General features: G+C 36.4%; 2 protein-coding genes across 2 annotated transcripts in view; both read left to right on the forward strand.

The window, feature by feature from the left end:
- The window catches only part of UTRN (utrophin), a 284,487-nt gene extending 283,082 nt beyond the window's left edge, over positions 1-1,405 (forward strand). The window contains exon 66 of the mRNA XM_031612385.2: positions 1,265-1,405. Coding sequence (XP_031468245.2) covers positions 1,265-1,405 — 141 coding nt within the window. The remainder of the gene's footprint in view (positions 1-1,264) is intronic.
- A 6,568-nt stretch (positions 1,406-7,973) lies between these two features.
- LOC149919000 (utrophin-like) lies at positions 7,974-26,259 on the forward strand. The gene is made up of 8 exons (XM_090136133.1): positions 7,974-8,039; positions 8,239-8,324; positions 10,760-10,918; positions 11,298-11,541; positions 16,990-17,098; positions 18,547-18,633; positions 22,055-22,077; positions 23,915-26,259. Exons 1-8 carry the CDS (start codon positions 7,974-7,976, stop codon positions 23,921-23,923), a joined length of 783 nt encoding a protein of 260 aa, XP_089992259.1. The 3' UTR covers positions 23,924-26,259.
- The last annotated feature ends 592 nt before the right edge of the window (positions 26,260-26,851 follow it).

Here is a 26,851-nt window from a genome sequence, read left to right on the forward strand (position 1 = left end):
CAGGAGTACTATAAAGTCAAATTGTATAGTGTTATTTCTGTCCACAGACATCTCTTATAGTCACTTTCACCTTCTATTGTCTTTTTCACCTCCCCTGTCTATTTTGCTTTGCATCCCTGCTTTGGAAGCAGCAATTGAATAGCATTACCAAAACAGTGTTGTCATTACTGCTGTGATTATTTCTAATTAAACCGTTCCTTAAAAGCAGCTGTGCCAATTTAAATTCTGTTCTAAATTCCAGCTGTGGGAGTGAGATGGATAAGGATTTCTTGTTTTTGGAAAAGGCTGCATCAGTGAGGACCAGTAGAAAAGCTGCTTCAGGGAGCTTTTGCTGGTTGTAGCTGGTAATTTTAGACTTGCAAAATCTTGGGGCTGATTTTCTTAGCAGCCTCGTAGTGTGGTAGTTAGGAGGATGCTGTCCCACTCTATAGGTTTGTTACTTCAGGCACAGGTTGTTCTTACCAGATCTGCTCTGACTGTGCCTCTGAACAGCGCCTGTAGGACGGTTATAATTTTGTCCGCTGCAGCTATTTCTTGGCCATGGAATGATACAGATAATTGTAAAAACCTGTAGGAAGAGGTCTGGTAACATGAGAAAATTCTCATTAAAACTTGGCTCTTGCAGGAGAGAATGGTTTAGCACTTACTACTTCTATCCCATTATAAGGTTTTTCAGTTCAGGTATATAATAGCAAGCATTGAATATTTTGTGGCAATTTGTGAATATGCGGGGCTGTGTAAACTGTGTAGTCAATTGGCTTTTTTGTTTTGTTTTGTTTTGTTTTCAAAGTAAAGCCATTCCTGTTAGCTGCATTTTTTTCAGCAAGGCTATTGCAAGGCTTTTATTTTTTTCTGTGAAGGTGAGTAACAAGATTGATGTGCGTGAGTATACTGTCAGAATTAGTTTCAGTAACTGAGAGTATCCCCTTATATCTGTCAAACTTTGCTCTTTTCAGTTTTGTAAGACTGTTTGTAAATGCTCAGCTTAAGACTTGAACCCGTTCCAGTTTTTCTCTAATTTATAAAGTAATTGGTAAATCTAATGCATTCATTGCTAGAAGTTTGAAGCCTTGCTGCTTTTTTCTAATAGAAGGGAGTTTGTAGATGCGTTACCATTATCAGTGTGCTGTATTTCACAACACTAAAAAGGCGTTTTTAACATGACTAACATTTTGAAGTTCTTCCTTCTTCCAGGAGAGTAGCAGCAGTATCATTGTCAGTGCTATTTAGCAACATTCAATTTAATTTCTTTTAACTTTTTAAGACAACATCTGGGGAAGATGTACGAGACTTCACCAAGGTGCTGAAGAACAAGTTCCGCTCAAAGAAGTATTTTGCAAAACATCCGCGTCTTGGCTATCTGCCTGTGCAAACAGTTCTGGAGGGTGACAACCTGGAGACGTAAGCTTAATTATAGAGCAAATGCTCTTGGCATTACTGGTCTGCTCCATTAAAACAAAAAAAAGTGAAACCAAAGAGTGGGCAGTTGTTTGCTTTATTTGCAGATCTTGCCTGAATTTGAAAAGTATGCGTTTTTATTTGGATAAGTATTTTTGCTATATAGCCATGTAGCAGTTAATTTTGGGGGGATCTTAGTGGCTGTTTTACAAAAAGAAACCTTTTATTGCCTTCAGGAGATTGGACTTCTGGAACCTTCCTCTTTATATGGTCATGCTTAAGTCCCTAGAGTTAGAAATCTCTGAGCTAATGAGATTCCTGCAAACTTCAGAAATACAGGAGGACTGATGGAGCAGAGCACTGTCTGTGTCTCCCCAGTTATTTGCTGTGCTGACAGAAATACTCTATTTACTTAGGTGGTTGGTCGCTGTCAGCAAAGGAGGCTCTTATATGAAAAAAATCAAGATATTTTAACTGAGCACCAGAAGTGGTTTCATGAATTGACTCCTTGTGACATCTTGGAATTTGTGGTTGCTTCTGCTTGTGTTGTCTAAACACTGCACCACTTAGTCACCACCAGCAGCCACTGTGGAACTTCAACATATGTGCTCTGCTTGTGTGGCAAAGCCCAATGCACTTGTCCATGCTCAATTTTGTGACTAGAGGATTGTGTGTTTCTTTTTTTCAGTAAACAAAACCCACTCATTATCGGTTTAAGAAGCAGAAGGAAATATTCTGAAAACTAGCATATCTGATGGCCTGTGTTCTAAGCATAATGTACACACAGATGTTCAAATGTTATTCACCAGAGCAGTCCTTGACTGATCTGTATGTAACAACAAATATGTCACAAACAAAGAGAAGCAAAAGTTTGCCAATGGTGCCAGGAATTTGAGTATCAAAATTGTAATCACAGGTTGGGGTAAAACTCTTTTGGCCTGTCATGTGGAAAATACACAGATAAATCGCCAGTACTGTGCTGAGGAAACTACTGGCATGGGTTCTCTCTGCCTCACATGACAATGCTCAATAGTATGGTTCTTGAAAAAAGTTAAATTGGAAATCTTAAGTGCTTATCCAAGTGACAGAATACTATACAATATATATTTATCTTAGATTATTTTTATGCAGTAGGAAAATAAGCACTGATAACCTCTATATACAGTGAGGTGTTTTGTTGTTGTGTTTCTTTTTCCCCAGTATGTTTTTGTAAGAGTATTTTCTAGTTAGATTGAAAGGAATGCTCCAATGCTTGAACAATATTTAAACAAATATTTAAACAAAATTCCAGTTTAATCAATAATACTGTTTTGGTATTTTTTAGAATGTGATTTTTAACAAAAAGAAGTTTGTAACTCAGTCTCCTGTCTTTCCATGATATGCTGTAATATCTTTGCTGTCTCTTTTCAATGTCATTTGTTGCTGGTTCAGATAATGAGTTGATTGTTTGTTAAGATAATACGTGTTTCTCTAGCATTCTCTTGCTTAAATGGCTCCAAAGTTTGTTTCATAGTTTCTTTCTTTCTTTCTTTCCCTTTTTTGTCTTCCTTACAGTCCTATCACTCTCATCAGTATGTGGCCAGAGCAATATGAGTGAGTATGCAGAATCCTTTTGTCCAGAAAGCTTGATAGACTATTTTTCTCTAAGCTGAATTGCTGCTAATCTGATGTGCATGAGCTATAGGGCATGGCTGACCCAAAGCAACAACCCCCCTCAGCAATATTGTGAATTTATTTATTTGTCATCGGTCTAAATTACTTTAAAATAATTCTACCTATATCATGAATTGCTTTTGACACCAATAACTTTTTTTTTTTTTTTAAATAGCCCTTCTCAGTCTCCACAGCTATTTCATGATGACACACACTCCAGGATAGAGCAGTATGCTACTAGGTAAGAAATGCACAGACTGTTTCTCGCCACTGCATTTTGTGATTGATTCTTGCTGATTTTAATCTACTCTACTGGCTGGGCATTATTTATTAAAAAGATATAATTCTCTGTACTCAGAAGTAACTCAAACATTTTAAAATCATCAGCTTCTGAATACAGTCATATTAAATATAAAGTAGATGCTTTCAATCTGTCAACTGTCATACAAAATGAAAACTTGCAGAATTACTATATTATTTCTGAAATGGGCTGTTTTCCTTTTATTTCATTTTTAACTTTTGGGAATAATCTTATCTTGTTGATAAATAGTTTCTCTCAGATGTATTTTAGAGCCAACTTTTCTTTTACCTCTGTGATAGGCTGGCACTGTTCATTCTCATTGACTTATAGCAGAGGATATATTAATTACAGATGTTTTACAACCTTTACAGGGTCACCCAAGACCTTTTAGGATATCATGTTTATTGTACTGAGTCCATCTCTGTGCTTGGGTGTTTCATTGAGTTCTCTTCTGTCTGTTTGGAGCCAATGAGATTTAAGCACTAACCAGAGCTACTCTTTCAAAAATAAGTAAAGACAGTCTGCTTTTAGGCGAGACAGAAATTGATCCGTTTTCCCACAGGAACTGACTTGGTTTTGCTTTGGATGTTTTTTTCTGTTGCATCCTACAAACAAAATGAACTTTTTCAGCTTTTTGAATAAACATTAAAAGCTTATGCTCAAGTTACCTATTTGCTACTGTAATCGCACTTATGGGCAGCATAAATAAAGCTTCAAAACAGTTTGTTAACAAACATCTATGTTACCTATCACACGATCTTCGATCTTTGTAGAAAGGGAAAAATGGAACTCAAACTGATGCTGAAAGATTATCTACTGTCAGCCTCATCTTTTTTCTTTTTTCTCTCTTTTTTTTTTATCTCAACAAACTGCATTTTCATTCTTCCTTAAAAATGTAGTATATTGCCAAAGTTGTAGTACTTGTCAATTACTTGGAACATGTCATTCATATAAATCAGCCAGTGTTTCTTTGAATCTGTGACTTCTCACTGCTTAAACCAATTGAAGACTATGGATAAGTCTACCATCTGTACACAAAGAAATCAGTGTTCTCTACAAAGATGTAAGAATTTCTTGTCCCTTTATGTCCTTTCTTTAGTCTGTAATGCCATGATGGCTTTCTGTGTCCCGATGAGGCTATAACTATGTGCCCCATTAAGAATCAATGGAGATCCCAAGTGTTGTAAGCTGATTTCCCTCTTCTCCTCCTCAAGTCTGCTCCTGATTAATTTTCTAAATGTGGACTATGCACTGTTTAGGGCTTTTTCAGGATGCAGAGCCCAACCTGTACCTGCTATGTGCAGAAGGTGATTAGCAAAATAACAACAACAATCAAAAAACAAACAAACAAAAAAACCCATATCCATCCAACCTAACTTTTCTACTCATAAGCTATCTAGGAGTTTTCAAGGTACTTTTCCTCCAGTAATAAAATCTAAAAAATGAAGACACAATTTACTCTGTAGCTTTCATAATTTTAATTGTGTGCTTTGTGGGTGGATCTGCTACCATGAATATTTCACATATAAATTAGTAAATATTTTCATTATCCCGATCCTTTCATCTAAGCTTCTTTCAAGAAGTACTATGTTGATGGAAAGCAGACCTGTTAGCCAATTTGTAAAGGATTTCAGTGTTTTGAAATGTTTGTTGAAAAGTGTTCATAACTGTAGTTACGCATACCACAAGTGAAACTGGCAGTCAACCTTATGTTTATGTGATTGTCTTTTTATTAGAGTGGATAACTAGGGCCTTGTTAAAAAGACTGTATAGCGAAAACAGTGTATTAGGATTAAAACTTCTATTGTCACCGTCTGAAGAACATTTAAGTCTGTTTTCTGATAACAATTCTTATGGTTATGTTGTGTTTCAGCAAAAATCCTATGTATGTACAATACATATCTGCAATCAGCTGCCTTTTTCTTCTGTGTCACCTCAGGGTTGCTTCTAGTACACTTTCTCAGCTTTCAATTTGTCTCTCACCTGAAAGCATTTTGCAGCAATGGAGTTCCTTTCCTGTCTCCCTCTTTGGTCTCTTGGCTCCCCATGCTATTCTAAGTAAACCCTCACTAAATGGTGTAGATTGAAAACCTGACAATAACAGTAGAATCTGCCTTTGCAAGATAGTTTTACTGACTTAGAAATTCAGGGAACACTGCTCTCTGAAAAAAAATGCTTTACCACCTTATATGACAAGGGGGTATGAAGATCAGTTTAAAAGTCAGCAATGTTTCATGAGAGTCTTAAAGATGCTGAGCTGAACAGTATTACAAAGACTTGTAAGCACCCTGTTTGTGCGTGGTGCTTGCTAGGAGCTAGACCTGCTTGAGATGGCCAAGAGCAGAGATGGCTTGGATGTCTTGAGTCACTTAGCAGCTTTTCTGTCCTTCAGTTGAGGGAGCCTCCCTTTAGGACACAGCATTGCGCTGGTAGGCAAGGTGGTCGAGACAACTTCAAACTGTTCATGCTTTCACTGATGCTCCTCAACTCTGAAGAATATTAACAAGCATACAGATGGGCAAACTTGTTCCGTGCTAAAAAAATTACACTGGAGTTCATGTTTGGGGTTTTTTTTAGGTTTCACTGCTTTCAAAAATAAAGTTTGAAAATGCCTGTAATAATGCATATTGCACTTGCAGATTTGAGTGTGAAGTTTAAGATATCTTTACAGCAAATGAAATACCTGTATTTATATGCATAGTGTCAAGTGTTTCTAGACTTTTATATGTCTTACATAGATAAAATATATCTTCCCTAGAAAGCTGAATAGATAGAAAATTCCTGAAATAGAACAGAGAGTTGTTGTGGTGCTAGTGATAGTTTTACTAAAGTGAGAAATGCTCTTGTGCAGTAGTCCAGGCTCAGGCAGAATTCGCTATGAATCAGTTTCTTTCACACTTTCACAAAAGCGTGTAACCTTCAGGGTAGAGATGCACACAACTGGAGAGATGCAACATTTTATATTTCCTACATTCTGGAGCGAATTCCTTCTTCTGTTTTCTCATTGGTTGAGTACTCCAAGGTTTACAGCCTATCCAACACTTCTAATTCCCTTAGCAGATGTGCCATCCCTGCTTACTAATTGATTAACCCCTCCCTTTTCTCTTCCCCTTCTTGTTTAATTTTTATCTGTTATGGCATGCTGAGATAACATCTTGTAGTTAACCTTACCCTCTGGCTATTATTCAGACCATGGAACCAGTTTGTACAACTGGAGTTTCTCAAAAATGTAGATCTTCTATTCTGCAAGCAGGAATTTCTTGTATCCAAGCTCTGCAGCACCTCTTTGACATCAGTACCTCTTATTGTTACACACAAATGACATTAAATGAATGTCAGAAAATACACTTGTTCTTTGTAGCTTAGAAAGTAGAACTAGTTAATCATAGCATAAGTTTCTCATAAAAGTTCTCTGAATTATAGGGCTTTTTTTGGTGAGCAAATCTACATATTTATTCCTATTCATGTGTACCAAAGTTACCACATCTGAGCTGATCTTCTCAGTGCCCCTATTGAAACTGTTCAGCACAATCTCTGAAAGTCATGGTCTTTCCCTGCCTTTCAGGCTTGCACAAATGGAAAGGACCAATGGCTCCTTCCTCACAGACAGCAGTTCCACCACAGGAAGCGTGTAAGTAACTCTTGCTCATTCAGACTGCTAGGAACCTTGGTTATAGGTGTAGATTATAATCCTTTGTAAATTGTAACACGGAATTTAATTTAGCTCCAGGGACAGCAACAAATTAGTATGACCCCAAGAAGACCTGGCTAAATTTCATTATTTCATGAATCAGTTGTATAAATGGGTGATTCTTGTTTGGTGAAATAAGGCAACATTTATCAACCACTTCACTTGAAAAATGAGGAAATTTCATGTCACTGGAAAAAAATCACAATTCTGTTGTTTCTATTTTGTGTTCCTTTCCTGCTTTTATCATAGTATAAAAGAAAACTTCTTTGTCAAAGTAGGCAGTGGAATGGGTCAATAATTTTTGCTACCTCCCACAGCACTTTTATTCATTGCAAGAAAATGATCAATACTGCAAGCTATACAGAAGAGCGTTGCTATTTCTTGCTTAGGTATCAGTTTGCTGGCTACTGATTCATGTTTGTACTCAGGAATTTAAACATAGTCCTACATAATTTTATCAAAGCTGTTTTCCTTTTTAATTATGTGACATTTTTATTCTAAAATGCTTTGTTAAAATGAATTGATGAACCTGAAAAGCATAAAACCCTTTGAATTACTGATGAATTAAGTACAGCTTGTTTGGTGATAAAATACATTGATGTTTTAACCTTCCTGTGTCTTCTGTTCTGTTAATTAAATCAGTGTAGTGGGACCCTGCCTCTTTACAGTTATTAATTAATAAAATAAACCTTTTTTAAGGGAAAACAAATAAGTTAGATAGAAAAAAATTCTCTTATTCCTGTAATGTATGAACCATCCTAGCTAGCCCACACTGAAATTAATTGTGCTGGACAATAATATAAATTGTTAGTATGTAAACATGAATGTTTAGTAGCTGTTTTTTTTTTCTTTTTTTTTGTTTTGGTTTGGTTTGGTTTCTTTTAATGAATGCCTTTAATACTAGTCATTTTAGTGTCTGCAGTGCTGTTGATGGCACTTTACAGAGAACTGAAGATATTTTTCTTGTTAAGGGGAGCTGTGCACTCAGGTGCAGGGGTAAGATCAAGCAATGAACAATGGTGATACGTAGCACTGCCAATCAATGTTTTATGAGTCTGTATGGGAACTGCTGAATCAAGGCCTGAACATCTGATTGATCACCTGAGGCGAGCAATGAATCAGCCACGGGAGCACAGGTGAAGGCAATTCACCTGTGCTGCCGGAAGGGGGTGCAGCCTGGCTCCACCTCTCCTAGACCCATATAAGAGCTGACTACCAGTGGGAAAGGATCTCTTTTTGGAGATCCCTCCTTTGGAATTTTACAGTGAGCCCAGGACAAGGGTATGCACTCTATCTATTCTTTTTCTTGGTGTAATACCCTGCTTAGCCAAACTCTGGTATATTTCATAATTATGACATCTGTATATTCATTGATTATACAGAGTCAAATAGAGTCCCAGTATACAGCACTAAATACTTTGACATGGTATAAATGGTTGAAAGGCAACTTGTCATAATGAGGAATTAGCTCCAGACTAAAGTTAAAGACCAAAACAGCATTTCAGAGTGCCTTCTTGAACCTGCTCTGAATATTTGGCATTGCATCAGTAGGTCAAGGTATGCTTCATTTGGACTAGAATACATAGTGCTTGATATGAAAAGAACACTTCTGGAAAAGTGAAGATAATGGAGGAAGCAAATATACTCATCTCTTACTATCTAAAATCTTAATCAGTTAAATAATGAAACTGATGAAAAATGGCTGTCAGGAAATATGAGTTTTTCCTCTCTGCAACTCAGTCTTGATGAAGGAAAATGATGTGCAGTGTTTTTTTTGTCTCTTGCTCCCTTCATGCATGTTTTGGAATCAATCTGTTGAACATAATTTTCCAGAGAGAATAGGGTATTTCAAATGCCATTTTCATTGGCTAGCCTTGTTGGGGTGTTCTTCTCGTTTGAGATGTACTTTTTTCAAAACTGACCTTCTGGAATGTTACTTTCACTGCTTTCTTATATGACGAAATGCTGAAAAGGAACTGCAGTCTCAACTCTTGAAATAATTTTTGTGTAGTTCTGCTTTTTTCTTGAAGTATGCAGAGTCTTCAGAAAAATAACTACCAAGAAGACTAAGGAAATTATTTGGATGCTGTATTTTTATTTTGGTGACCAAGTGTTGTATCCAACCAATTCTGACGAATAAAGTTCTGGATTTCTCAAAATTAATGTATTTTCATGCCACAGAGCACATCTCACTCCTTTCAGTTTTCAGTCATTGTGAAGCCCAGTGCTGGAACTCCTGTGCTACTAGTGAATCTTAATTACAGTCATGAGATTTTTTGGTGCAAATTTAAGTCACTGGTTATTGAAATAGTAATTCTGCAAGTTAGACTAGATGTGGAAGATGTGGTAAAATCATATTTTTGTTTTAGAAGACTGTTTTTATCGAATTTACCTTTAGTACATGAAAAAGACTGCTATCATTCGTAAGGTATGATGCCTTAAAAAAGAACAGTCAATATTCACTCTGTCACATACAGACACGGAGGCTCTAAGACAATGAATGAGGAAGGAAGGAATTTTTTTCTCTGGACTTAATAACTGAGAGTCCAAAATATAACAGTCTGGAATCCTTCTTGAAAGAGGATCTGTTTTGGTGTCACCTATAGGACACAATGGAGTGAAAAATATCTAAATATTTCCACTGTAAATTCTTTCTTAAAAGTGGATTATATGTCTTATTAAAAAATGAGGTTATGCCTAATGTAAAATCTTGACAGAATTTAAGTTTTAATAAATTCAAATATAATAAATCCAACTTTGCAGAGCACGATTAAAAAAATGTTTCAAATGACCTACATAGCTGCTTATTAACTAATTCGTCATCTTAAAAAGTAGACAGTATCTCTCTGATGCCTAATTAAAATAGGCAGACTAAACTACTTTATTGGATGAACCTTCCCTGACAACATCAATGCTTCAGCACAAAAGAAGCCTGTAATACAGTTACACTGTATCATTTGAATTAATATTTAAATAGTGTTTTGAAACCCGAATGATAGAACTTTGTTTCTTCTCTGTAATCTGCTTTAACACTGTGCTGCTTTGCTTGCTGAAGGTGTTGATGTTAAGATGCTACCACTTTCCTGCTTACTCCAGCTGTTTTAGTTTGCCTTGTGGGGACATCCTGCACATTTCAATGGACACACAGTATATCATGGTGTGTAAAGCCCCAACAGATTTCACGTCACTTTGGAAAAATACTTGGTTATAAGGAGTGGAGTTTTTGGTTTGTTTTGTTTTTACTAAAATAGAAAAAGGATGGAGAGTGTCATGGCATTTTCATTATCACATGAGAACCTGATCTGAAATTGATTAACTACACTTTTTGTGGTTTTATTTATTTTTAAGGCATTGTGAGTAAGTCATTTGCAGTTTATATTTTCAGGTTCTTGCTTTCGCTATTTCTGAACCATCAGCATTTGTTCTTCATGCATACATTAAACCATTGTTTACATTACTACTAATCAATCCTCTTTTTCCTGTGCATTGTGTATTTAAAAGCTTTTGTGGTATTTTAGAAACAATTCATAAATTTGAATACAATTTGCTGAGATACACATCTAACATTTATACTTTAAAATCTTGCAAGCTTATTTCATGCTCTTAGTCCTTTCACATAAACAAGCAAATGAAACCCTTCAGCTTGACAAAGTTGTTTGTTCATGTAATAAACGTGTTTTTGCTCTGTCTTAATCTGTGTTGTTGCATTGCTCCAGAGAGGATGAGCATGCCCTTATCCAGCAGTATTGTCAGACACTGGGAGGAGAGTCACCCGTGAGTCAGCCGCAGAGTCCTGCACAGATACTGAAATCAGTGGAAAAGGAAGAGCGAGGAGAGTTGGAGCGCATCATTGCTGATCTTGAGGAAGAACAAAGGTGTTTCATAAGCATCCTATTTAGTCTTTGAATTGTCAATCCATTGTTTGAGCTAAGTGTATACCATATATTGTTGGAGAAGATGAGAAGAGATGCATTTAGGAGTCACTATTACAATGATTGCAGGAAAAAAAAAAAAATCAGCCAAGGCTGATGTCATGCATGGCATAACTCTGTTAGGTAGAGCGGATGAGTCTACAATAAAACAGCATAGGTTCATCTCTACTTCATTGTGTAGAATTTTTTCATAAACTAAAAGTCAAGACATTGTCTTTGAGCTACTAATATTCTCTAGCTGGAGGTAATAAAGCATAATTTGATCTAAGGATGTTTTTATTTTAAATTATTTACATCATCATTCTTCTCTTCAATATACCAGGAGTCTGCAGATAGAATATGAGCAACTAAAAGAGCAACATCTTCGGAGAGGAATTAACCCTCTTGCGTCACCTCCTGACTCCATTGTTTCACCTCAGCATGCTCCTGAAGATGCTGAGCTCATTGCTGAAGCTAAGCTTCTGAGGCAACATAAAGGTCGTCTGGAAGCAAGGATGCAAATTTTGGAAGATCACAATAAGCAATTAGAGTCTCAGCTTCACCGACTGCGTCAGCTACTTGAGCAGGTGAATGTATACTCATGTCTGTCTTTTCTAGCAGGTGATTTCTGCATGATGGATTTCTTGGTGGTGCAAAGGTGTTGGAATTTAACTGTAGATATTTTCTCAGCCTGATGACTGATTTTCTCAGTCATTTCTAGGGTGAAGAGGCATTCTTTCCGCTCTGTTCTGAACTACTGAGAATGTCAGATGAGCACAAAATAATTCTAAGTGCTGGAGTGATCATGGTAACTTAGGAAATGTACACATAAGTGCAACATTTTTTTTCCAAATTTAAAAGCAGAGGGAAGAAAATATATACTTTTCCAAGTAGTGGTACCAGTCACAACCTGTATTTGACTTCAGTTTTCCAATCTTTCCTTAAGTTATTTCATTTTGTTGCCACAGTCAGTCACTGAAATGTTTCTTGACACAACAAAGACAGATTGCCAAAGATATTTCCTACATGCAAAGGATCAAGTATTTTCAGTCAGAAGTCCAGTTCTTGAATAGCATGTTTACACCTATAAGCTACAGCAAAATCATCTACTTACAGGTAGGTGTTGCAGTCAAGAGCCTTTTTGCAAATGCCAGTAGCTAGAGATTGTAGAATTTCTTTGTTGGAGAAGGAAATGTTGATCATTTTTGAAGAGCATGCACATCTAGATGGAAAAAAATAAAATGGCAAAGTGTTGTTAGAGATGTTAGCATCTACAACAATTTAGAACATTGTGTGTGGAAGCTTAAATGTATGAATCTTTTCCCAGAAGTAATCATGACCATTGGGTCAGAGTCCAGTTAGGCAAAGAATTCCTGCCTTCTTCAAACTCTGGATGATTAGTTGTATGATTAGAGGATTTAACTAAGCTAAGAAACAGGCTGCATAAAACAAGTATCACTATGGTGTAAGTTCCTGTTGATGGTACCCTTACTACAGTGATAAAGATTTTGTTGTTGTTGTTGTTCCTCTGGTTGGCTGGCATTTTTCTAGGTAGTCTTGGCATCGCTGCATTAGAATGCATTTGTTCCAGTGACTTCCCTCCCCTCTAGCAGAATATTATTGTTGTTGTTGCTGTTAATCTAGCATATTCAATCAGTGTTTGAGTAGTTTACATATTTAACAGGGTAGATAATTGGTGCAGCTGTTGATAATCATTCATGAAGTATCTTAACTATTGCCAACACTAGGTGCTTTGGAGAAGAGTTTTAAACTTGTAAAGAAACTGTTGTAGAATAGAAACACAGAAGTTCTGCCAAAACTGTAGACAGTCTCAGCATAGTGCTTAAAGCATGAAAATGTTCACCCTTTCATTTTTTTTCTAATTTGTCTGTAGATAATCTAATATTGTATTTTTGTAATCATTGAGTATCTTCATAGCATTCTTAACAAGATCTTTAAGATATCCATATGTGTTGTGCTAGTATGTAGTGGCTTTGAGGTAACAGCAACGTTTTCTTCTTAGCAGTTCTGCCTCTGGATTTTTTTGATTGTTCTGCAACTTTTGGTTTCTGATAGGGTAAGGTAGAACCAAGAAGAGCTTTTGATATATTTCTGATTTGTTTAAACCACGTTTGCTATACACTCACAGTAAGCTCTTTTGCTTACTGTCCACCATCCCCCTCTTCTGGGGAGTCATGCTAGGCTTCTGACTGTTTCTGGTACCAAGCCAAGTATTTAAGAAGATCTGCATTATTGCTTTTGTAGTGTATCTCTGATTTTTCAATATAGCTTTCTAAATACATCATTACTGTATGATTTTGTGTTCTTTTGACCTGCCACTAAGCAGTTTTTTTGCAAGCTGTCTCCAAGGATGCTGAAGCTATTTCACTGAAGGGCCTTCAAAAACTTAAATAATTCAAAATTTCAGAGTATGTTCTTTGGAATTTCTTTATGTCAACATCAATACAGTTTTGAAGCAGCACTGAATCATGTTGCTGTCCTCTAACTTTCTGGAAAAAAATGACCGCTCTTCAGCATGTTTGTTTTTCTGTCTAGGCTGTTCACAGTGTGTGAAAGTCTTTCCCTCTCTCACTGCTTGGAAAAGACTATTTCAGAAGCCAGCTGGAGATCTAAGTTTATTTATTTCCTTTGTTTTTGTCAACTGTCCCAATTACATTTTTAGTAGATGTAAAAAATTCCTTGTCTTGTTAATGAAACAGGATAATCTTCCATGCAAATTATTTAAGTCCAAATATCAAAATACTCAACTGTGTATTTCCTTTAGTAATAATTAGTGGTGGTAAAGGACACCACTGTCCATCTCACAACACTTTCTTTGCTGTGATTGCCATTTCATATTCTCTGTTTCTTCTGTCAACAGCAAAACCCTTAATTTCTCCGCTCTGCTTCCTGACTGTTTTTTATGTTAATAAAGTGCCACTGAATCTAAAATACTGAGACCTCTTTGTCTAAGAAACATGGGTAGAAAATTAATGAAACTTAGGAACTCCTACAGTAACTTAGATCTATATCAGAGCATTCAAAGACATTCTTTAGAGAGCACCTTTAGCAGAAAAGTGTGTGCATCCTCACTACACATTTGCCGCCTTCAGGTCACAATTCTGAGGTTAACACACTGTTTTTATTTTAGCAAGCCCAAAGGATTGGTAGCTGTCACACAGTGTTGTCATTTTGTCTGCCTGATTGATTATAGTGCCAAAGCAGAAGGTGAAACAGAATTTGCTCGTGACAGCTTTGATACCACCATGTTAAAAAAAAATCTGTTTTCACCTTTATTTTTTACAGCTATTTGATACTATATCAGATAACACATGTATGAAATAGAATTAAGACCTATTATGAGTCATATTTAAAGTCTAACTCAATATTTCTTTGTCTGAACAACTGAATAGCGGTTTTATGCTGGATTTGATATTGAATTTAATGGAAGTTAACATCATCTGTCAATGAATGTATGGTAAAACTGTAAGACAAGATATATAGGGAGTGCAGCTCCCTCTCCTGCTAAAAGCAGAGGATCTTTAGCAATAGAAAAGTGGAGAGAGCTTTGTGTTCTTTTTGTGACTGGGAGAATAAGCCAGGAAAAAGAAGGAACATCTACAATGAATTTGGAAAAGGAATTAGCCTGCTTCTGAGGTGTTCTGTAGCTAAGATGTTTGGGAGGTATTTGTTTAAACAATGACGGCAACAGAAGTCAGGTGAGTAATGAGTGTGACTTATCTGACCCTTAAGCTACGGTTAAGGCTCTTCCACAGGAGAGACACCAGCCAGAGTTGCACAAAAATTTGTGTTGATCCAAATTGGTTAAAATAAATCTCTCTTTTGAGATCCTTTAGAACTGCAGTATTAAAGAGAATTTTCTGCAGAACTTATTTTTCCCTTTGTGTCTTTTAGTTTTATGTGACAAAAAATGTCATCTCCCAGAAATTGAAGTATTGAGTTTTGATTCCACAAGTTCTTGATGCTCATTATGTAGCCTTGGAAAAGAGACTATGATTTTTCTGCAACTCCAGTTCTTTCCCATTAAAATTTGTGTTATCTCTCATTAAAACCGTTAAATCGTATAAATACATGCAGCTATTGTCTCAATTATTTTGCATTTAATTTCGTCAGTATCTGATTGAGGCTATTCTTCCACTGCCAGAGCTCTTCCTCTGTTGCTCCAAACCCCACTATTCATCTGCTGAGCTGCATGGTCTTGACTTTGTAAGAAGAGGATTTTGGTTTTGTTTGGCTTTTCTTGTTATTGTAGCCATTAGAAATAAATACTGTCTAATGAAAATGAATTAATTAGGCATTGGCCTCTGATTAGAAAGAAGTGTGTTTAAAAAATAAAATTCAACTGTGATTCTCACTGCTACAACAATATATGATAGGTCAATGTAAAGTATTTCAGTATGCTTTATTTGATCTCAGTTAATCCCCTGTTAGAGTCCTCATGCTCTGTGTAGTTTTTTTCTTTGTCATTTGCAACAGCACTACTAAGTGATAATAAATAACCTTCACTACTAATTTGTCATTTAAGTTTGTAGGTGTCTCCTTTGTATCCTAATTAGTCTTGACTTTGCAGTGTCTCGCTATCCTTAGTCTAGCCTTTGTGTTGCTGTACTGCAGTTTACTGTCAAGTCCAACACTGATCTTCCTCACTCAGTCATCTTTGCATCATTTATCCACATTTTCTGCTTCAAGAGGGATGGAAATCCAGTCCAGGTACAAGTGTGCATTTTGGATGACTCAGATCCTCCCTATCCATCACTTCATGGTGTAGACAAACACCGATTCTGTCACTGAAGCTACCTTTGTTCTACACTGAAGTAACTTGTAACCTTCAGAGGGGTTACTTCATCTCCTTAGCTCTAAACTCTTCTTGAACAGCAGTTGCTGTACAGAATTTCATTGGATTAGTTATCCCTGACTTGGTATATTTTAAATCACTAATTCATTTTACCTAGACCCTGTAGCTGGGCTGAAGCCTTATACTGAATAGCAAATGACTTAAATACTCAATAGGCACTCACTGCTCATACTGATGTCTTGATGGTAAAATCCTTGCCTGACTTGAGAGCATTTCCATTTTTCTTTGTCTTCTAAGTGCAGAGCAATCTCTCTTGATTTATTCTTTTAGTCAAATTTGGAAGTTGGTATTGTCATAAGGAAAGAGAGATGAGATTGGGAAGAGGAAAACAGATATGCTGAATGCTCAAGGGAACATTTCCTTCTGTGTCTCACCATAGTGTGTGCAAGAAAAGGTATCTCTCTTTGTTCAACAATTTTCAGTTTTTTCTTGAAGGTTGGTGTTTTTTTTTAACTTAAGGAATTGAATGTTGCTGTGAGCCTAATGCTGTGAACTACCAACGAGCAAAGTTGTGCACAAATGAGCTGTTGTGTCAGTTCCTTCTGCTATGTGTCTTGTAGATGTTCTAGATACATTTTCAGTCTCAAAAAAATCTTTAAAATAATTTTTGCATTACTTCCGTGTCTACTTTTGACAGATTTAGATAAATAATCTGCTTATTAAGCTGTTTGAAAGTAATCTGCTGATTTGCAGTCAAAAAGATAAATGATGGGGGCAGCCATTTTGGTGAAGATTATGTAATTGCCTCAGATATAAATGCTGTTTCACATGCTTCTGGCTTTTCAGAACAGTCATTTTTGGAGCTTGAGTATTGTGTAACTCTTCTTCAAAGGATTTCTTACAAAAAAAAAAGAAGGTAGAAATGCCTCTGCGGGGTTCCTTCCAGTATTTCTGAGTTCTATAGTGAAAAAGTCTTTTTCTTGTTTTGCATCCACATATATACACATATACGTACTCTCAACCACACACATGACTACAGCTATAAATGACTACAGGACTTTGATGTTTGATTCTTAAGATGACTGTAGGAATCCAGAGAGACTTGCCTCAACAGTTTCAAAGTATGGAGACATGGTGGCAGGATGACCATATACAAGCTCACACTTAGATTATGTAGGTATCACGTACCTAAATTTGCATTTCACTGTCTCCCATGTAGCCTGAGTCAGACTCCCGGGTTAACGGTGCCTCCCCCTGCGCTTCACCCCAGCATTCAGCCCTCGGCTACCAACTTGATCAGGAGACAAGCTCACAGTTTCATCAGGCAGGTGAGTGTCTGGTCAGGTAATGTGCTATGTGAGTCTGTAGATGAATACTGGATGGTTTTGTTTGCATATTTCTGAAATTATTTACCAGCGAAAATACACAAGAAGGAGATGGTCTTTGTCCAGGAGCAATGTGTATTGCAACTGGAGTGCTGCTTCCTTGCACCTTGCATCTGCTTTCAGGTATCGCAAGGTTCTGAGTGATGGATGTCTATCACAGTTTTTTGGTTCTGGCTGTTCTGAGCTACTGGGCTAATGTTCCCTCCCCTGGGAGAACCAGATTGCATTGGAATGAAACGGCCAACAGCTGTTTGTCCTACAATACATGCATACAGCCAAGTAATCTATCAGATTCAGGAACAAATGCGCAAATGCATATAATTGAAACTTCATGATTGCTGCTTTAAAAATTCTGTGTGCGCCCTCCTTATTCTGCTACTTTGACCCCAACCCTCAAAGGCTTCATATCTTTAGGAATTATTTAGTATTTAATAGTACATCCTCTGCACATCAGGGGATTACTCACTTGAAAGATTATTTTAAATTCTCCAATAGCAAAACTCATTAATTCCACTGGCAATTAGCAGAAATAATTACGAACCATTGAATGTTTAAAAATAGGAGGAAAAGTAACAGATTTTTCTCAAACTGTCTAAGTGTAATTTCCTCCCTATTTTTCTTTTCAAGCCTTTGTTTCATAAATTTAAGAAAATTATGTTATTTCTGTGGAAAGCCAGAAAAACATTCTTTTGCATACTGGGAAGTTTTCATTCAGCATTGATGTGTGTTTTCATTATAATTCATCTGAAAAAGTATGGGACTTCTCTGAGTCTGATTTAATGCAATGGTAGATATATAAGCAATGCTGTCCAATTACAGAGGCTGTTGTACTCCCTAACCATTCCATATGCTAAGTTTATGCATAAAAAAAATACCACAGCAATGAGGATTTTAAAACTAGTGAAATTGCTGGTGCATATTGAATAAATACTGCCTAAAAATGTTTGTTTATTTATTTATTTTAAAATGTGTTCACTCCAGCAGTTAGGTGACAAGCTATCTGACTCAAAAAGTGAGGAACATAACTGAGCAGTTATTGAGTATAACCATTCCATCTTGTTAACCTTTTACTTAGCTGTAAATTCTCATAAGCTGCATCTTGTTGATATTTCCTTCCAGTTAAATTTTGGGTGCAGTGATTGAGCTTTAATAACAGAAAGTATTTATTCTGCAAGTCAGTAATTTAACTTTCAATATCCTCTCCCAGATCTGTCAGTTACCAATGACAGTTCCTGCACATTAAGTTACAGATGCTTCAGCTAATGATTTCTGATGAATTGTAAAGTAATATTCAAATGGATGATTGGATGAGAATGCCTTTAAGAATGCTGTTGTCTTTTCTTATTTTCTTCTTACTAAATTAATTGCTTTCTTTGTTGTCATATCTGCAGATGACTTGTTAGTTCCACCTCATGATACCAACACAGATCTGACAGATGTTATGGAGCAAATCAACAGCACGTTTCCAGCTTGCTGCTGTAAGTGTAACAAAATACCTGTCTGACAGTAGTAGTGAATTTGAGGTGGACTTATGAAGAAAAAAATCATTCCAATGGTATCAACTAAGAAAAGATCTTCTGTCTGATAAGATATCTTGTCAACATATACAAGTTACGGAACTCTGTTCTTTATGGTTACTCAATATTCATTCTTCCATATTTATGAAGGGAAATTAAAAAATATTCTTGTGTTTTAAATTTATTTGCAATGAGAAAAGCCTGTTACTCCATATGGAATTTTCATTTGTGTCTGCGTAAGGGAAAAAGACACCTAGAAATCCATTTCATGTGTGGTAAAATCTATGTAGATCCAAGGTAAATGTAAATTCAGAAATTTTGAACACTGCTTCTATAACAGAAATTGAAAAAAAATGCCATAGGCTACAGCAGGGACCCTAGCCCAGTGCTGATTCCCTGAACTAATTATTGAACTAGTTACTAAACTAATTGGCCAGAAGAAATAACTGTTAATGCAGCACATAAGACCATTCCCTGCTTAAGTACATTGAAAGTTAATATTTTATTCAGTGTCTATTAAAGTAAAATCAAATAACTTCATATGCATGGCTTCTATCAGCCAACATATGCTTCCTCTGGCACTGTTCCTTGAAGGGTGTCACTGCACTTGGAAGAATGAGTAGCTATCTTTCTGGTTCAATCAGTATTTCATACAGACTGTTTTATAGGTTTTGGCAGGCATCGGTTAAAGTGGCAACTTTGTTATTTGTCTTTTTTTTTTTTTTTTTTTTTTACCTATGCACATACCTTTATCTTCAGCTCTTCTACTTTAGCAAAACAGCAGTGAAAGCTGATGCATTCTTCCAATATTCAACAGTTCTTTGCAATGAAATGTGCCTTTTAAAACTAACCATCATTATTACAAGTGAGAGGGAGATGTTAATGTCCAGTCTTTCTGGAAACACCAGAGCTCTGCTCTATTCTATGTTGTAAGCTCAGTGAACCTTGTTAAAATACCCCTTTTATCTCTTATATATACATTGGCTGTGAAGAACTGCATCAAAGATGATGCACTTTGCACTTTTTCAGAAAGCTAATTAGAATTTAGCAAAAGTGGTTTTCATACAGATAAATAACTCTTGATATTTTCAGTGAGTTCAGTAGTTCAGAGCCCATTGCTTTATAAACTAAGGATTTGATTCTAAGGACCATCTGTTTTTGAAGCCAACAGATAGTGGAGCTTCCTGCCACACCTCAGAGGTGTGTTGTGTAGTAAGCAGAAAATACAAGGAAAGTACAGCTCTTGTTTTTGCAAATAACTCTCTGGCGTGTATAAGTAGGTATTAGTCATGTTCATTCTTCAGTTATACTGTAGGGTGAGCTGAGGACTAAGTGCTATCTGACATTTTATTGGAGTTGTGATGTTAAAATATGATCAATGTTTGATAGCTAACTTCCCTGCTTTGAATTAATAATACGTAGATCCTAGCAACAAAACCATGGCAGCACAGCTTCCAAAAAGTAAAACCTAGTGGAAGCACTGTTCCTTTTCTAGTACAGTCTTGAAGTCCAGAAGTAATTTGTTCAGAAATCTTTGTGTCTTCTAGTGATGTTAACTGATCTTTGGGACAATGATAAAAGTAATTTGCCCTCCACAGACAAGATGCCACTGACCTTTTTCAGTGCTAAGGAGTACTTTGCCTGCCCCTAGCTCTAAGGGGGAAGAAGATGACATCTCTGAAAAAAAAGTATGAGTTCCTTCTGCTGAAAGTGTAACTTGAAAATAATTAAAAATATTTACTTGTTTGAAAACAGTAGGGAAACTTTCTTGTGTGCTGTCAGCATTTTCATTATTTTTTTTCTCCTAAATTAAAAAGAATATAGGGGGAGTATTGGAAGCAGTCACACAAAGAGGTTATAGTGTCTTCAGCGTTAGAAGTTGTCAAGACTTGTTGGCATTCATCTTACTTTCAGTGAGAGGTTGCACAAGATGACCTGCAGAGACTACCCAATGTTGCTATGGCTTTCTGAATCCAATTTCATCATATAAAATAAAGGTCACAATAGAAGGCTTTTCATGGCTGATTGAGGTCCAGGTCAATCTTTTTTGATGTACTGATAAAGAAAAGATACACTAAAAACACTGCCTGCCGACCTTCTCCTCTGCTCCTGAGTCATACTGCATGATTTCATCAATCTGTTCCCTATGACTTCACTCAGATGTCAGACTACTTAGCAACTTCTGGAGATACTCTGAATATCTGAATGCTTTGGCTGCAGTAGCATTGCAGTGTCTTAAGTACATAAATGGCTATTGCTATAACATCCAGGTCTCACAGCATATTGGGACTCTCTCTTCAAAACCTCTATAAGGTAGGGGCATAACAGAACTTTCATCTTCACCACCTGTATCTCAGAGGAAACAACAGTGAGCAGCTGCAGTTCTTCATCCCTGTGGGAGGTACTGGGAGGAGTAGAGAGCACTGTCATTATGGGGCCTATAGCTCAGTTGCTAGGCTCTGGATATGCCTGGTGATGTGAACACTTCTATAAAATGCGTTAAAAGAAGTTGGAGGAAAAAAGTTGCGTTAAACTACTAAATACGGAACATTCTTGGATCCTAATCTCTTGGGACCCTGAGCGATGGTTGTTATTGTCTGCTGCTGTTCTGATTGCATACCAAACGTGTTGGGAGAGTTCTGTATAGTTGAAGGGACAGTCACAGTGCTTAGAGTTTTCCAGAAAGATGGATTTGCAAAACTTTCCCAGAGTGACTTCAAAGTAGCCAAGCAGATGTACAAAAAGTGCCTCATTTCTTAATCTCTGTTAACTGCTGCATCACTCTAAAATAAATAAGCAAGCAACTTGCGGAGTTGATGCAGTAGAAGAAGTGAGGAGAGAGCAACTATTTACTGCTAACTCTTGAGATAAAGATTCCAGTTTCTCTATTCTGTTCTGTTTTTTGTTCTTACTTCAAATCCTTTTATCCCTACATGCATTTTCTGCTTTAGGTCTCTGACCAGTCTATTTCCTTTTTGAATGAAATGTCTAAAATATCACAGCTACTATTGCAATACTGATAATATCAGAATTATTATTTAATCAGAATTATTATTTAATGATGTACCAAGCTGCTATAGTATGATTTTTATTTTACCAGAGATTTTTGTAATACAGCACTCATAGGTCTATGTAGTTGTAAGTAGTGAGTAAGGGACAATATAATCTGTATTTGTAGTGCTGAATATTTGTTACAAGAAAAATTATGAAGAAATAATGTATGCATCATTGCAACACACTTGTAGTTAAATGTTTTTTTTGTTTAAGATAAAAGCTTTCTATTCTTTGACAGTCATATTTTCCTATTGCTGTATTTGCTTTTGTATTACCAAGATGCAGAATCATGTAAATTTCTAACTTTTTTCTTTTTTTTTATTTGCAGCAAGTTTCACTGGCAGACAACAGGTATGAGGCATTCTGGTGTATTTGCGTATTTCTAGGAAGCAGAATAAAACAAGTGGGAAAATTCCATTAAAGTGAATTGGCTAGTTCTTTATTTTCTAGCAGGCTATTTGGAGGCTAGACCACTGTAATAGGAAATATAAATTTTGAAATATCCCAGTTAATAGAAAATTCCTACGGGCTTAGACATTACCAAAGGTAAGGTGATGTGCAGTTTTGATGTACTGACCATAAGGAATCAGCTCAAATCTGTCAGCTAGTTAGTTTCAAGCCAGCCTCAGCTCTGGGAGATCAAAACTGGTTCATGCAAAAGACATCCATCTGTGCCTGTTCCCTGGTTCCCATTGCTCCAGATCCAGATGGGTCTATGGATCAAGAGCTGTGGAGTAACTTTGGTATTAAATTATGCTGCCTTCTTACATTAGACAACCTCTTTACAAAACCAAATAAGATATTTGGCTACTCTAACAAAAATTTGGAAATCAGTCTGATATTTGGATACTTCCAAGTTCTTGAAAATCTACCTCGTATGAGCAGCTACATTTCTCTTACAAACAAGAGAAATAGGGAAAACAGTAGAACAAAACAAAACAAAAACACACTCTTGTTATAGGTTTAGGTTGATATTAGAGCAAAACTATGACTAATAAGGAACAACATAATCTTCTGTCGTTGCAGAGTTCTTTCAAAGTTTCATTGTTAAATTAGTCTAATAGATAACCATGGATTGCTGTGTGTGAGGAGAGAGAAGAATGAAGTGATAGGCAGAGTTAGTTACTTCCCTAATTTCTTCACTTTGTTCATTAATCTGCATTTTGTAAGGTCACACCTTTCCCATGTAAATGTCTAAAAATTCAGAAATATTACTTGGCCAAGCACTTTCTTGAACTGTAATATCTGCTGTAATAGGATTGCCCTTCTGAACACTGACTCAGATGTTGGGTTTCAGTCTCTTAACAAGGTAAATTAAGTGAATTAAAATAATATTTTTCAGCAGTCCTTCCTGTCAGCAGGCATAGGGATATCTTTGAGCATAATCAGTGATAAATATTAATCTTTCTGAAAAAGCGTTTGATTTTTATTTTTAGAAACAAAATTATTTCTGAGTGATCTCACACTTGAAATAGACCACTCTAGCACCATTTGAGAAGGGGTATTTGTCTGTTTTGCAGAGAACAGAATTATAGAATCATGAGATAGCTTGGGTTGGAAGGGACTTTAAAGATTACCCAGTTCCAACCCTCTGCCGTGAGCACGGTTGCCAGCCACCAGCTCAGGCTGCCCAGGGCCCCATCCAACCTGGCTTTGACCATCTCCTGAAGTGAGGCATTCACAGCATCCGTGTAAATGATTTTTTTCTGACATCTAATGCAAATCTCCTCTCTTTTAGTTTAAAACCATTCCTCCTGAAACAGGAGCCTGGAAATAAGTATCACATTTTAGGGGGCTGCGTCCAAGCCCCATTTGTGTATGCTCTCCAATTTACCATTTAGGATTCAGATAGAACAGTAGTTTGTCTAAACATTTTTTCTATGGGTATACAGCAAGGAAAGCCTGTAAACTTTATTTATTACTCTGTAGTCATAAAATCCTTTGAGATTTACTCAATAAGAATTTTAAGTACTGCTGCACAGTAAAATGAGGATTCTCTTAACTACATGCCTGGGTGATTTGCTGAAACTTGTGACAATGCATCTAAGTTTTTAAAATACAGGGTTTTTTTTTTTTGCAAAATTACATCTGAGTCCTCAAGTGAACCAAATCCAGAGTATTTAGAGCTCTCTGCAGGGGACTGTGCATGTTAGTATGGTACTGACATGGCTATTTCTCATCATTACAGGCAATGTGAAGTGCTCATTTGGGCGTCCACCAGTGCTTCCTGACGTGCAGTACAGCCCTTTTCTACAAAACACCAATTGCAAGTTCCACTCTATCAGAAGTCTGCATGGGACCTTGGAACATGCTGTTTGCTTTGACTACGTGTTCTACTTGAAATACTAAAACACTGAATACCCAAAGATGAGGATATTGTTTTTATATTATAGGTTCTTTTTCTTCTTCCCTTTCTATGCAACTGTAAATTAATGAGCAGTGGAGTATTTGTCACTGATTTGTATAAATATACAGCCGCGGGAAAAGGGGCATGGGCTTTATATACGTTCTTTTTGATAAAGTGAACTGCATAAGGAGTTTGGAGCAAAATGTTACATTTATACATTCCTTTCAGCTCTTTGCTTTTGCATTGTAAAATATCCTCAGTTATATTCTCATTCATTTAATATTCTGTTCTGATTATTTATATGCTAACTATCTGACCAGACACACTTCAGAATTACCCTTGATTTGTTTTCAGAATTGGCGTGTGAAGTTCCCATAATGTGCATTATTGTTACTGTTTAACGCAAATTGCCTCTAAGTGAAAGCTACAGTATTTTAACTCCATTAAACAAGATAATCTCTAATTTCAAGTCATAATGATTATTATGCACCAAAACGATATTTTAACATTCTTTTAGTTGATTCTAGCCAACACACTCCATTTGGAGGATTATTTTTTAAGCTTTACTTTACTTTGAATCAGGAGATAGCTAAAAGAGGACTTAGGTGATAGTTTAAGTTGTTTTTAGTAAGGTCTAAGTTAATGTAATCTTGCCCAAATTTGTTTGGAGACAAAGCTTTGCTGTTCCTTGCTGTGCCAAACTTGTTTCAAGTTTTGGAATATACAGTCTGTGAACTAAAGCTCATTTCCGTGAGATCCCCTTTTGTTTATTCAAACACACAAGTCTTTTATCTGCCTCTTAGAAATGAAGAGACAATTAGAAAGCCTTTTCCAATACTGTTGGTGATAGAACGTTTTCTTCAAAGCTGCAGCGCTCTTAGATTGTATCATGTGGCATTGTAATCTTGCAACTCATCTTTACCTTTGAGATCCTTGAGATTTATGTACTTCAAGTAGGAATAATTATGGGAAAGTTATGTCACTGATCAGCTGATCTCTAGATTTAAAACAATCGTCAGAGTTTTTTAATGCCTTCATGGAGTTTACAATGCTGCATGGACACTTGCTTTCATGTCAAGACATACCTTTAATTGGTAAAACTGCATGCGATATATGTCATGTGTAGTGGAGAGAATCTAAACTATGTTGTTGTTGATTATTACTGAAGAAAAGAAGCCTCAAAATGGTATTGGAAGAGTTACAAATTCTGTACTGCTACCAAAATATTCTAAAGGACATTAAAACAAAGTCAGGAATACCTAGTGCTTATGTGGTGGTGCCAATTAGATTGTCCTGCACCCACAGTACTCGCTCCTGGAACGCTGCTGCTTGAGGAGCAATTTGGGCACAGCATTGATCACGTTCTAGTGCTGGCTCTGATGCCAGTTCTTTCTGAACTCTTTGACAAAGTATTTAACCACTCTGCCTCTGTTTTCCCATCTGTAAAATGGGGATGACAGTACTTACCTCTCAAAGGTGTAGAGAGCTTAGTTAGTTAGTCTGAAAAGCTCTATTTAAATGCTAAGTAGTATTATTGAGTGGGTGGAGCAAAACTGTCAAGGTGCGAAGAGAAGATGCTGGCTACTATAAATGCTTTGTCTATTAAAAAAAAGTAGCATAGTTATTCTGAGAAGACAAACACATTTTACAGAAGAGGAAAGCCATGACCACCTTTCTACCTCAGACCTATCTTCATGAGTAGTATTGGAAATAGCTTTATATTCTGTTCTCTGCAAAGTATTTTGCTTTTATTGAGCTTATGTCATTCTCTAGGCAAAAAAATCCTTAAAAATAGCCCCCACGTAAGTTTAAAAAGAAAAAAAAAAGTCTAAGCAGTGAATTTGGTGGCTTTTATTTTTGTTCTGAATATGAGGTTATGTGTAAAGTTGTTTTTCTGCCTGTGTTTGTATGCATCCTTTGTCCTCTGCTGCCAAGTAAGTGCTACTTCGAACACTACATTGTAACATTATTCCTCTGCGATAATAATAAATAAATGGAATATATTGCAGTAAGATGAGAAAATGTATGGAGTTCGTCCAAGTTTTGAGTTCCTTCAAGGATGGCACTTCTCATTAATACATGCTGCAAATTTAATTCTGAAGAGAATTAATTTTAAGACTGGAATGTGGTTTTCATTTATATAAATGAGATAAATCGGTATTTTCTCCCATAAGTCTGTGTGTATCTTCTAAAGTTTTCCACCTTCAGTGATTTAGTCTGGAGTCCTGTTCAGCTGCATGACAGATTTTAAATACAATCAATAGAGAAGCACTGCTTTAATTTAAGAAGTGCTATGTATACATATTATGAAACAGCAATAATACATGAAGCTTTGTCAAATATTAGAACTGTAAATTAGTCTACGTTTCAATGCCATTTAGTCAGCATGCTCAGCTGTAACATAGTACTAGTTATTCAGTCGTGATGTGTACTTTCTAGCCTCATCATGTGCTAATTTGGGGTGTTTCCATTAAGCTTTTGTCAATAAGTGTTAGAACTTCTATGCTTAAGGGAGGAAAAAAGAGTAAAAATTCCTCAAGGTGAAAGCACCTGTTTTTGTGGTGAGGAATTTTGAGGGGCAGAAATATCTAAATAACTCCCCGGGGTTGCACTTAGACATCTTAAGGACCTGGTTTTTGTGTATGTTGAGGCAGCTTTCCTCTCAACTTGATGATATCAAACAACACAAAATCTCATAACAAATGACCCTTTAATATGTTTTCTCTGCCATGTTTTAGTAGTTGTGGATGTTTGCAAAGATCGTGGGTTTTTCTTTTT

This window comes from Phasianus colchicus, chromosome 2 (assembly GCF_987193195.1).
Source record: "Phasianus colchicus chromosome 2, bPhaCol1.hap1.1, whole genome shotgun sequence".
NCBI lineage: Eukaryota > Metazoa > Chordata > Aves > Galliformes > Phasianidae > Phasianus > Phasianus colchicus.